This window comes from Chenopodium album, chromosome 10 (genome assembly GCF_948465745.1).
Source record: "Chenopodium album chromosome 10, dcCheAlbu1.1, whole genome shotgun sequence".
NCBI lineage: Eukaryota > Viridiplantae > Streptophyta > Magnoliopsida > Caryophyllales > Amaranthaceae > Chenopodium > Chenopodium album.
Genome location: NC_137843.1, coordinates 12,947,059 through 12,960,853, shown reverse-complemented (window position 1 = coordinate 12,960,853; position 13,795 = coordinate 12,947,059). Strand labels below are relative to the sequence as shown.

At 31.0% G+C, this 13,795-nt stretch overlaps 1 protein-coding gene and 1 pseudogene across 1 annotated transcript; both read left to right on the top strand.

The window, feature by feature from the left end:
• Nucleotides 1–430: 430 nt before the first annotated feature.
• LOC145563603 (cytochrome P450 CYP736A12-like) lies at nt 431–2,853 on the top strand. The gene is made up of 2 exons (XM_081624050.1): nt 431–1,232; nt 1,814–2,853. The coding sequence occupies exons 1-2, from the start codon at nt 519–521 to the stop codon at nt 2,630–2,632; spliced, it is 1,533 nt and encodes a 510-aa protein (XP_081480176.1). The 5' UTR covers nt 431–518; the 3' UTR covers nt 2,633–2,853.
• Nucleotides 2,854–11,216: 8,363 nt separating this feature from the next.
• Nucleotides 11,217–13,298, top strand: LOC145564839 (cytochrome P450 CYP736A12 pseudogene; annotated as a pseudogene).
• The last annotated feature ends 497 nt before the right edge of the window (nt 13,299–13,795 follow it).

Genomic DNA, 13,795 nt, shown 5'->3' with positions numbered 1-13,795 from the left:
CACTTGGGGTAAGTCTAACAAAGAAGACATAAATGACACAATGGGTTAATTTTCCGTACGATTTGAAGGGTATTATTTATTTAAAGGGGTCTTTTTTATCTATCAAATTGGTTAATTTGCTTTATCTTGAGTGTTATATCACTTATAAATTGAGTTAAAAGTTTAAATTGATGTATCTAGTGTTTATATTGGGACCATTGTATTATATAACTAGTGTTTAAATTATTTAAAACGTTGATTGCATCTAGTGTTTGGGACCATTGTTTTATATAACTAGTGTTGAAATTATATTATATACCATCTATTTACCAAAAGTTCACACGTTGTACTTCTTCAAAAAAAAGTTCACACGTTGTGCTAGATTTCATTGACTATAAATACCGTGGTTCAGCATAAGACATCTTCACTTTTTTTTTGAGGAAATAAGACATCTTCACTAGTAGGGGTCTTTTCTATTATATATACACTTCTTCATCTACTGTGAAAAAAACACTCTTGTTACTATAACAACACTAATAATGTTGTCCCTTGGTATTACCATCGTTGTATTCTTCCTTAGCCTAATGGCTTCATGGAGATCACTTATGCAACTACTTAAACATAAAATTACGATTATGCCCTCATCAAAATCGTTGAATACGCCAAAATTACCTCCTAGCCCACCAAAATTACCCATCATAGGACATCTTCACTTAGTAGGGAGCCTCCCACATCGTAGCTTTCAAAACTTAGCCAAAAAATATGGACCTATCATGCACTTAAAGCTTGGCTCCAAGCACGTCATTGTGATCTCCTCGCCACAAATGGCAGAGCGCCTTCTTAGGAATCACGATGTACTTTGTGCAAAGAGGCCTATGTCCGAGGTTTCTCATGACCTTTCATATAATTCCAAGGGAATTATTTTCACACCATATAGTTCGTATTGGAAAAATGCGAGAAAATTATGTGTCATGGAGCTTATGAGTGCTTCAAAAATTAAGTCATTCGCATGGTTGAGGGAGGAGGAATTAGGTAAACTAATGACTTCATTGATGGCTGCTTCGAAAGCTAATCAAGCCGTAGATATTGGCGCTAGTGTTGGTGGTGTCCTTGAGGAGTTGATATATAGAATGTTGTATGGAGCTCCCAAGAACGATTTGGCTCTTAGAGCTACTGTCCTTGAGGCTTTGAGACTGTCAGGAACCCTAAATATTGCTGACTTTTTGCCTTTCCTTGCACCATTTGATCCTCAGGTTTGTTTCAAGCATTGTCTCTTTTTTTTTTTTTTTTTTTTTTTTGGTTCCTTATCCGGTTCTTCCTTTGGGCTAATCTGGATTCAGGGATTAGTTCTTGATAGTTAGATTCTAGTCTCTTCCTAATTGTTCTTGCGGGAGGTCGAACATAGATGCATTCAATGTTTTACTGGTTAATTTAAAAGTACATACATGTAGTCTCTAAACTAAGAAAATGGTTAAATTTTATCCACCTCATATTTTTTAAACTAATTAAAGTTAACTAATTTATTTAATCAAAAGCTTACATCTACTATAGAAGTCAAAACTAAAAAAAAAATGCTATAATATAAGATCAAATATAATTCTACTATGATAACACTAGAATTGTTATATTGAAATCTTACTCATTCGGAAACAATTAACTAATGCATTAGAAATAGTAGAGCTTTTTATAAATAATGCTAATTATTAATCAAATCATATTTTAATTATTACTAGTGTTATAATAAGTAGATGCCCATGCATTTTTTCCTATACAAGTTAAATAAATCAAGCACAGTTTGGGGCATTAACTATATTAACTATTATGGAATTATCAGGGGCTAAAAAGACGCATCAAAAAACTTATGAAGATTGTGGATGATGTCTTGGAGAAAATCATCTGCAACCATGAAGATGAAGCAAAAAAGGAGCAACGAACTCATAGAGATTTGGTAGATGTAATGTTGTCATTGATGAACAACAACGACAATACCAAAGCATCATATGACATTCAGAGGGATGGTATAAAAGCCATTTTAATAGACCTAGTTGTGCCAGCAATTGATAGTGCTACCAACATAGTTAAGTGGGCACTTGCATCTCTTTTAAAGCATCCAGAGAAAATGAGAAAATTGCAACAAGAGATAGAAAGTGTTGTAGGAAAAAATAAAATGGTGGAGGAGAAAGATGTTCCAAATTTCAAATACTTGGACCTAGTTATTAAAGAAATCTTTCGCCTATATCCAATCATTTTTGCTCCACATGAAGCCATGCAAGAAATTACATTCGATGGGTATTGTATTCCAAAAGACTCACAGATTTTCTTAAATTCATGGGCGATTGGTAGAGATCCAACGATATGGTCAGATAATTATGAAGAATTTCATCCTGAAAGATTTTTGGTTAACGATGTTGATATAATTAGTGGACAAGATTTTCGCCTTGCACCCTTTGGATTTGGTCGAAGGAGATGTCCTGGTACGCAGCTTGGTCTACTAAATGTTAAGCTAATATTGTCTACATTGGTGCATTCCTTTGATTGGCACATGCCTGATAATACTTCTTTCAACAATTTAGTCATGCAAGAGAAGTTTGGCCTTGTCATGTCCATGGCAAACAACTTGGCACTTATTCCTAAATATCGCCTCAATGTTTAACTTGAGTCTTTTTCTAAAGATTTATTGGCACCCTTTTTTTTTTTTTTTGAGAAAAAAGTTTTGGTACTTCTTATATAACGTTAGAATATATTTTATTTTATTTTATTTGCTCAAGAACCCAAATATAGTGTTAGATGCGTATGTAAATGTTTTCCTATTTTAGAGAGCCAAAATATTGTTCCTGTTTTCATTTTTAGATAATATATAAAGGCCATTATACCCTCACCTCTTTAACTTTATTTATTCTACTTCTTACATTACCATTGAATTTTGCACATGCCTTGTACTTTTCTTCACTTTCTCTCTCTAAACTTTGTCTATAATTGTACTTTTCATTTTTATTAATGTACTTCATCCACTCTGTCCTCATATTTCTTAAATATCCTGAAAAATACACAAACAGAAACTATATTATGGGACGGAGGGAGTACTAGTTTTATATCCATGTGATGGGTGCATTGAAATTATATTGGTTGTTTTACACAACTTTTGTGCTTATTCTTTTTCGAATAATCATAGAATTTCTTTATTACTAAATTTTGTTCATTATTGCTTTACACACACACATACTAGTATAGATCCCGTGCATGCGCGGATAGTAGTATAATTTTTATTTAACTTATTAATTGAAAGATTATCATAATTAAACTTTAATGCATGAAATTAATTGACACATATTTCTCACATTATTTTTAAATATATAGTACTGACATTAATTTTATAAGAAAAAGTTATTATGTATATTTTTTTTTAATTGATATTAGTTTATACATTTTCCTTGTTCGTTGATTAGAAATTTTATAAATTATTGGTTTGTTGAATAATTTTTTTTTTCCAGCTTAAAATCTGTTGTAATATAAAAGGAAAAATTTATTGGTATTAATAGTTATGAAATGCTCCCTCCGTTTTAAATACTTGCTCCATTTCTCCATGCCTGGAGTTTTAGGAGAAATTGGAGAAAAAAATAAAATATGGAGGTAGTGGGGTAGGTGGAAGATTAAAAACTTATAAAAAATACAAGTAGTAGAGAAAATTGGAGGAGAGAGTATGAAATTAAGAAAATTGGAGGAGAAATGAAATAAATATTGAAAAACTTTCCAAATAAGGAAATGGAGCAAGTATTTAAAAACGGCTGAAAATGGAAAGTGGGGCAAGTATTTAAAAACGGAGGGAGTTTCGTGTACATTACTTATTTTTGAAAATGATAATTGAAGTTAGGCAAAATTGGCTAAAATAGCACAAAATATTGCTTGGGTGCTCTCAATAGAACAAACTTTAAGTAGAGCAATAAACAGCACAAACTTTGAGGATTAGGTGCACAAAATGACATATACTATTTCTAGTGCCGGAGATTCCACCGGATTTTGGCCACGTTTCTTTTATAATAAAATTAACCCCCCTCTCACGTGGCTACTTTAATTTAATCTTTGTAAGTGGGATTTGTCCATGTATTTTTTTTTTTTTTTTGTTATTATATAATAATTTAATATTTTACATTATGTAACTTATGTAATTTACTATGCGTATGAGTATATCATCTTTTAACAATATAAGATGTTATATAAAAATAATTTGAAACAAATCTTAATATTAATTATAGAGAGTAGGACCGGTGTTAGGTTTCAAACCACACAAATATCACTTGTTTTCCGCAAACAAAATTTCACATGTTTTCATACATGTAGCCCCAAATATTCCCAATTGAATTCTTGACTACAGCAATTATAATTCAACAAACAAAACCCCAAATTTACCCCTAAATCATTCAATATTGGTTACACAAAAACACTAAATTTACCCCTAAAAATGAATAAAACTTAATCAAATAAAATCCCAATTTACAATCGGTCAAAATTAATCACACCAAACCCAAAATTTACCCCATAAATCAATCAAAACTAATCATACAAAATCCTAATATGTCTTTTTTCGTGTTCATCTCCTATAATTAATATTCTTAATCAATCAAGTAAAGAAAACTTACTAAGTAAAAGGAAACAATGGTTGAAAGTTTTGTCTTCAACCTTAGCTTGGAATTAGTCTTCAATGATTATAGTCTTCATCAGCACCAATTTCATACGAATTTTATGGTGGTATACGATCAATTTGTCTTCAACCTTAGCTTGGACTTAGTCTTCAATGATTAGAGAGGAGAAGAAGAAGAAGTTTCATGGATGGATGAAGAGGATGATGATTGATGGCAGATGGGAGGGGGCTGCTGGCAGGGGGGAAGGGACTAGGGGTGTCGGCTGCCGTATTCCGGCAACGGGGGAAGGGGGATGTCGGAAGGGAGGTTGATCGATGGCAGATAGGGAAGGGATGGGTGGATTTAATTTTTTTTTTAATTATTTATAAAATAATTTAATTGTAAAATAAAAAAACAAACCTAAACTATAGTTAATGACTAGGTTAGAAACCGTGTCATGCACGGTTTATATAAAACCTATTTGTAATTTGTACATTTTTAAAAAAATGGCTATTATACATGAATATAAGAGGTCATTTATAAGTTAGCTATTTAAAATTGTTTCAATTTCCTACGATAAATTGATAGTTGTAATGAGGAGGCTTCTAATATAATTAAATTTCAAAAATATTAAATAGGATAGCTCTGCCTCCACACCAAAAAAAAAAAAAAAATGACATCATTATTGCATTTAGACGGGAAATTTTTTATTAAGAAACCGACACGTGGATAGTGATGATGTCATCATACTCTGTTTTAATAATAGATAATAGATAGATAGATTTGTTAATGAAGGTAGGTTTAAATTAAAAAAAAGAGATATTACCAATAATAAAAAAAAACATAGGGTTAGATGTAAAGTCTAAGAAAATAAGTGAAGATGAAACTGAGTGGATTGGGGATAAGTTACATAGTGATAAGTTTTCAAAAACCGCCTCTGTATAAAATTTGTAATTAGGCTATGCCTAGTTAGTTCAGCAATTATATTCTATTTGCTCGTATAAAAAAAGAAAATGCTAGGTTGAGAAAAGAAATGTGAAAATCCACAAACTCCCTCGTTGTGAAACGCTAAACATCGTCCTCGAATTTTCAGATAACGCCCACATTTATATCAGAAAATACGTTTCTACCCTTGTTATAAAACTAACCAAATTTACCTCAACTTTCCACCTTCACTCTCCACAAATAATAATAATATTATTACTAGCAATTGAAGGAAGTATTAGTGAGTAGTAATCATGAGGAAATGCGTGGCTTGAAGATTATACTCATGAATGTCATGAGGCTCTCGTAATTGTTCTGGCTGCTTTGCCCAATTAATAAGATTTCCTCTGTTTTTTTTTTTTTAAAAAAAAAAACAAAAACTCATTAATTACTAACTAGAAAATAGCTTCAATTGTGGGTTAAAAAAGTACTTTATGGGCAAAACACCCATTTATTTCGCATAGCCAGGCAGCTAAACGCCCAGAAATTTCAAATCTTGGATGGTGGTTCGAAATTTCTGGGCAGTTCCACATGAAACGCCTAGAAATTACGAACCTCCATCGAAGATTCGAAATTTCTGGGCGTTTCCTCCCAGAGATATCGAAATAATTAGGCGTTTCTGCCTGTTTCAGAAAATTAAAAAAAAAAAAATTCCTTTTGACGCGCTTCCTCAGCATTATCGTGCGATTTGATGTGTAGATCTACACTTTTGGGATGTTTTTGTAGTGTAGGTGGTGGTGATTTGTAAGTACAGGGAGGTGCTGATGGTGGTTGATCGGTGGTGAAAGTTTCTGGAGTGGTAGAGGGAAGTGGTTGGTGATGGTGAAAGTGGTTGAATTAAAGATGGTATTTTTTGTTTATATAAGGGTAAGTTCGTAAATTTAGTATTATTTTGCGGGCATTACCTGGAAATTTGAGGGCGATGTTTAACAACCCCCAATTCATTCCGCATTTAATTTTAAATTGTTAGATTTTTTTTTTAAGGTTTTCCACCCGGTTCACCAGAGTTTAACTCCGACTATATCCGAATCCGACTCGAGTAGCAAACCTGGCTTTATGGTAGGTGAGTCTCCTAACAAGAGTTTCTGCATACGGTGAGGCTCAACCCCAAGACCTCTATTAAGCGACATCAAGTTGCTTACCACTTGAGCTAACTCTTATTGGTAAATTTTTATATATTTAATTTGAAACAAAATTTCTAATAATTTACCATTTTTTGGGTGGGTCCACATAACATAATTCCACCAAAATTTTGAAATAGGTGGTTATTTGAATAGTTTTTTAATTTAAGGCGTGGTAAAATAAAATAAAAAATTAAATGGGTGGTTATTTTGAAAATGGATACATTTTTGGGTGGTAATTTATAAATTTTCCTAAAAGTAAAGCAAAATATTATTAAAGTACCATTTTACTTTAAAAGTAAATACCTTATTTTCCAAATCTCTTGCACAACTTCTTTTTACTCTTAATGAAGAAAACATGTTAATTATCATCATTTTAAAATTAATTTTTTTAATAAAGTAGAAAAAAATTAAATTAAGAAAATTAAAATCATAATATTGTTCTTCAATGTTCTTCAACGTTCTTCAACGTTCTTCAATGTTCTTCATCCATGGATGAAATTAACTACCAATTCATGATCTTTATACCTTAAATTCACTCACTAATCAGCGGAGAATGAACATATGTCTCAATCACTCACCATCTCCAATCTTTTTTTTTTTTTTGTTGTTTTCATAAATCAAGATTTGTGCAAATCTGAATTGTTGTTTTAATTCTAGAATAATATATTTTAATTAGACAATCTCAATCAAAGGATGCAAAATCGTTGATCATATGTAATTGAAAATCTTAAATTTTCATTTTTTTCGATAATCTGGGTTTGTTAGAAAAATCTGGGAAAAATCATGAAAATTTTACTTCAAAACTATGTTTAATCCAAAAAAACAAAGACGGAATTTTTAATGTTATATTTGTTTTTTTGGATTAAACATAGTTTTGTACAGTAGGGTTTTGTAAAATATAGTTTTGAATTATATAAAGTAGTTAATTTTAACAAAGTGTGATTTGGGTGGTAGTAAAAAAAAAAAAAAAAAAAAAAAATTAAACCAATAGTAAATGCAATGTATGGTGTTTTTAATGGTAGCAAATGTCAAAATTTTCATTAAAATATTACACTATAAAATCTATTGTCTTGTTTAGGAGATAAATCTTCTAAATTGGTTTAGGCATACAAAAGTATATGCGGGACAACTATTTGTCATAATCTTTTTTTTTTTTAAATTAAAAACATTTCATCAAACTTTATTCTAACAACTCCTAACAAATAAACCACCCTAAAACATTGATAAATTTTAAACTAAAATAAGACAACAATATTCAATGACTTTAGTAATAAGTAGGGGTGAGCGTAGCAGGGTACCCTGTGAATATCTCAGGACCCAGAATCAGAACCTGTTGCAACAGGTTCTTGAAAATAGGAACCAAAACCGGAACGTGTTGAACATGTTCCTAAAAAATGGAAACCGGAATCGGAACCTGCAGGTTCTGGTTCCGTAACAGGGTACCCTGTCTTTCAAAGTAAGCTTAATAGTTACTTGATTTTCAAGAATATTTAATACAAAATTACAAATACTTATATTAATATCATTAATTAAACCTTTAAGAGTAAGATGAAAAATGAATAAGAGGAGGGAGAGAGGTAGGTAATGGCTTTTATACAAATTTGATATAGGGCTGTTATAATTTGGCTTAAATGATAGGTTCATATTTCATGTACCTTATAGGGAATATATACTAACAAGGTACCCCACAGGTTCCGGGTCCAAAATTTTATTACCCGAAACCGGAACCTGTTGCAATAGGTTTCGGTTATAGAACCCGCGGTTCAGAGCAGGTTCCGGTTCCAAGTTAGAGTACCCTGAATTTTTGCTCACCCCTAGTAATAAGGAGTAATTATATAATTCTTGTAAAAAAAAAAGGATTAATTAGATAATTATTCCACCTGTTATTTTATAAATACAGTAACAATGTTGTTAGACTTAGTCATGGTTGTTGAGTTTGTTTCCTTAGCCTTAGCTTAATTATAGCTTTTTTTTTTTTTTTGGGATACAATTTATGATGATAATTAATTAATTATAATAACTCGATTTATTAAGCTGTGATTTTTTAAATTGACATATTGTAAGATTTATATGTAACATAAGTTAGGCCCAACAAACTTTTGTCAAGTATTAGAGACATTTAGACATCAATTGTTAAGTTACCCATATTATAGTATATTTAATTAATTCTCAAAAATTACACTAGTGCCAGATTATATGAATAATTCATAGGTCATTGTTCGTTGGTATTTAATTAGTTGAATCACATTATTTCTATATAAATACTTTATGACATAAGCTTGACATATAGTCATATATCGTTTCGTAATGTAATGACATATAATGTTATAGTCATAACCTTCATTCTGTTGATAATTAACATGTTAAAGTCTTCATTGTAATTTAGATAAATTATTAATAGTTAAATTGAATTTGCATTGATAATCTAATAAAAATGTTTGATGATAACATAAATAATGTAACCACAAAAGTCATAATCATAGCATTCAATATGATTACAAAACTTTTTATGGTATTAGACGAATAAACAATAAAATTGTTTATAATAAGTAATGTCATGTTAGCATATTGGTGAATACTTATTACAAAAACAAGATTTAAAATTTCATCTTTTTTTTTTTTTTTCATCAAACAAGGTTTTGAAGAAAATATTTTACGATTTCCAAGATTTGCTCCACGAACCCATATCATCGAAAAAGTGAAAAACTTAAGATTTACGAATATATATAATCGCAGATTTCACATCATTGATTGAAATTGTCTAATTAAAATGTATTATTTAGGATTAAGAAACAACTCAAATTCCCGCGAACCCCGATTTTCGAAAACAAAATTTTTTTGTAGATGGTGTGTAGATTGGTGCATAAGTTCATTCTTTGTCAATACGTGAGTGAATTTAAGGGACAAATATCATAAGTTAGTGGTTAATTTCATCCATAGATGAAGAATCTTGAAGAAGATTGAAGAACCTTGAAGAACATTGAAGAACAATGATGTACAATTTTTTAACTTTAATTTATTTTTATTAAACGTTATTTTTAAACTTTATTTTAAAGTGATTTTAATAAAATAATTATGAAAATAAAATAAAATATTTTTGAAAAATCAAAAAATAAATTTAAAAAAAATGAATTAAAAAAGAAGTTTGACCAAATATTTAAAATAAAGGAAAAATCAACTAATATGATTTAAAAATAGTAATGGTCATTTTAAACTCCTATTTTAACCAACTTAATAATGTACTCCGTAGAGAATAATATCACATCATGATAATATTCTTTTTCCATATCAAGAATAATATCATGATGTGATATTATTCTCTACTTATTAATAAATATAATGACAACTAACTATCAAATAATTGATGACTGATGAGAAAATGTGTTAAATGTTAAAGTATTTTTTATTTTTGAAACAAATTATATGTTAAAGTATAGTCCTTACAGTTTGTTAAATGTCTAAATAACGTCCACAAATGTCATTTCCCTAGTGATGCTTCCTTAGTTACTCCCTCCCAAAACACTACTAATTCTACTCGTATAATTCATTCCACGTGCTTAAATAGTTATACTCGTATTTATTCAACCAAGTAAGGATTAGTCAAAGTATGCTGGTGATGACTCATCTATGGTAAGTCATCCGCAATAATGCTTCTCCAGCTCCACCCGTAACTAGTATATTTTTAAAGACAATTGTGGATTACGTGATACGGAAAAATATTAATTAGGAAATTTTGTGAAAAATTATCTACTATAGTCTAGAATTTGCGAGAAACTACCTATTAAAAAAAATGTTGTAATTGACTACCTAATTTTTGAAAAATTTGTAATTTACTACCTTAGGCCGGAATATGAAGTTATACCAAAATTCTCCGTTATTGACTTGGTCATGTGACCATCACGTGACACTTAATGACCTCTTTCTTTCCCAAATCAACTTGACCAAGTCAACGCCGGACAATTTTGGTCAAATTTCATATTCCGGCCTAAGGTAGTAAATTACAATATTTTTCAAAAATTAGGTAGTCAATTACAACATTTTTTTTAATAGGTAGTTTCTCGCAAATTCTACACTATAATAGGTAGTTTTTCACAAAATTTCCTGCTCCGTATTAATTACTCCGTAGAAACAACTACCTTTAATACTCTAACCCACCATTTTATAATAATCAGTTGGCAGGTTATACTTGGTTTGTCCTGGTTCAGCATAATGTCACATATATGATTCATCATAACCCATGACAATCAGACAATTAATTTTTTAATTTTTTTTTTTTTTTTTTTTTTTTTTTTTTTTTTTTTTTTTGTGTGTGTGTGTGTGTGTGTGTTTTTAGAGAGTCACAAAGGGCAGGTGTGAGAATCAACCTCAGGATCTCCTAAAACCGGAAATGTCTAACCATTTGATCTATCCCTCACTCTCAAACAATTAAGATACTCTTGTTGGTAAAACATAAACAGCAATAATAATGTTGTCCCTTAGTATTACCATCGTTGTATTCTTCCTTAGCCTAATGGCTTCATGGAGATCACTTATGCAACTACTTAAACATAAAATTACGATTATGCCCTCATCAAAATCATTGAATACGCCAAAATTACCTCCTAGCCCACCAAAATTACCCATCATAGGACATCTTCACTTAGTAGGGAGCCTCCCACATCGTAGCTTTCAAAACTTAGCCAAAAAATATGGACCTATCATGCACTTAAAGCTTGGCTCCAAGCACGTCATTGTGATCTCCTCGCCACAAATGGCAGAGCGCCTTCTTAGGAATCACGATGTACTTTGTGCAAAGAGGCCTATGTCCGAGGTTTCTCATGACCTTTCATATAATTCCAAGGGAATTATTTTCACACCATATAGTTCGTATTGGAAAAATGCGAGAAAATTATGTGTCATGGAGCTTATGAGTGCTTCAAAAATTAAGTCATTCGCATGGTTGAGGGAGGAGGAATTAGGTAAACTAATGACTTCATTGATGGCTGCTTCGAAAGCTAATCAAGCCGTAGATATTGGCGCTAGTGTTGGTGGTGTCCTTGAGGAGTTGATATATAGAATGTTGTATGGAGCTCCCAAGAACGATTTGGCTCTTAGAGCTACTGTCCTTGAGGCTTTGAGACTGTCAGGAACCCTAAATATTGCTGACTTTTTGCCTTTCCTTGCACCATTTGATCCTCAGGTTTGTTTCAAGCATTGTCTCTTTTTTTTTTTTTTTTTTTTTTTTTGGTTCCTTATCCGGTTCTTCCTTTGGGCTAATCTGGATTCAGGGATTAGTTCTTGATAGTTAGATTCTAGTCTCTTCCTAATTGTTCTTGCGGGAGGTCGAACATAGATGCATTCAATGTTTTACTGGTTAATTTAAAAGTACATACATGTAGTCTCTAAACTAAGAAAATGGTTAAATTTTATCCACCTCATATTTTTTAAACTAATTAAAGTTAACTAATTTATTTAATCAAAAGCTTACATCTACTATAGAAGTCAAAACTAAAAAAAAAAAAAAAAAAAAAATGCTATAATATAAGATCAAATATAATTCTACTATGATAACACTAGAATTGTTATATTGAAATCTTACTCATTCGGAAACAATTAACTAATGCATTAGAAATAGTAGAGCTTTTTATAAATAATGCTAATTATTAATCAAATCATATTTTAATTATTACTAGTGTTATAATAAGTAGATGCCCATGCATTTTTTCCTATACAAGTTAAATAAATCAAGCACAGTTTGGGGCATTAACTATATTAACTATTATGGAATTATCAGGGGCTAAAAAGACGCATCAAAAAACTTATGAAGATTGTGGATGATGTCTTGGAGAAAATCATCTGCAACCATGAAGATGAAGCAAAAAAGGAGCAACGAACTCATAGAGATTTGGTAGATGTAATGTTGTCATTGATGAACAACAACGACAATACCAAAGCATCATATGACATTCAGAGGGATGGTATAAAAGCCATTTTAATAGACCTAGTTGTGCCAGCAATTGATAGTGCTACCAACATAGTTAAGTGGGCACTTGCATCTCTTTTAAAGCATCCAGAGAAAATGAGAAAATTGCAACAAGAGATAGAAAGTGTTGTAGGAAAAAATAAAATGGTGGAGGAGAAAGATGTTCCAAATTTCAAATACTTGGACCTAGTTATTAAAGAAATCTTTCGCCTATATCCAATCATTTTTGCTCCACATGAAGCCATGCAAGAAATTACATTCGATGGGTATTATATTCCCAAAGGCTCACAGATTTTCTTAAATGCATGGGCGATTGGTAGAGATCCAACAATATGGTCAAATAATTATGAAGAATTTCATCCTGAAAGATTTTTGGTTAACGACGTTGATATAATTAGTGGACAAGATTTTCGCCTTGCACCCTTTGGATTTGGTCGAAGGAGATGTCCTGGTACGCAACTTGGTCTACTAAATGTTAAGCTAATATTGTCTACATTGGTGCATTCCTTTGATTGGCACATGCCTGATAATACTTCTTTCAACAATTTAGTCATGCAAGAGAAGTTTGGCCTTGTCATGTCCATGGCAAACAACTTGGCACTTATTCCTAAATATCGCCTCAATGTTTAACTTGAGTCTTTTTCTAAAGATTTATTGGCACCCTTTTTTTTTTTTGAGAAAAAAGTTTTGGTACTTCTTATATAACGTTAGAATATATTTTATTTTATTTTATTTGCTCAAGAACCCAAATATAGTGTTAGATGTGTGTGTAAATGTGTAATGCTTTGTAATATATAAGTACTCCCTCTGTCCCCTAATATGGTTTCTGTTTTTCTATTTTAGAGAGCCAAAATATTGTTACTGTTTTCATTTTTAGATAATATATAAAGGTCATTATACCCTCACCTCTTTAACTTTATTTATTCTACTTCTTACATTACCATTGAATTTTGCACATGCCTTGTACTTTTCTTCACTTTCTCTCTCTAAATTTTGTCTATAATTGTACTTTTCATTTTTATTAACGTACTTCATCCATTCTATCCTCATATTTCTTAAATATCGTGAAAAACACACAAATAGAAACTATATTATGGGACAGAGTGAGTACTAGTTTTATATCCATG

What these genes read in the sequence shown, in the direction of transcription:
- LOC145563603 (XM_081624050.1), top strand. Translation starts at nt 519, where the DNA reads ATGTTGTCCCTTGGTATTACCATCGTTGTATTCTTCCTTAGCCTAATG. An exon ending in TTGCACCATTTGATCCTCAG is followed by an intron (nt 1,233 to 1,813) that starts GTTTGTTTCAAG and finishes TGGAATTATCAG; the next exon opens with GGGCTAAAAAGACGCATCAA.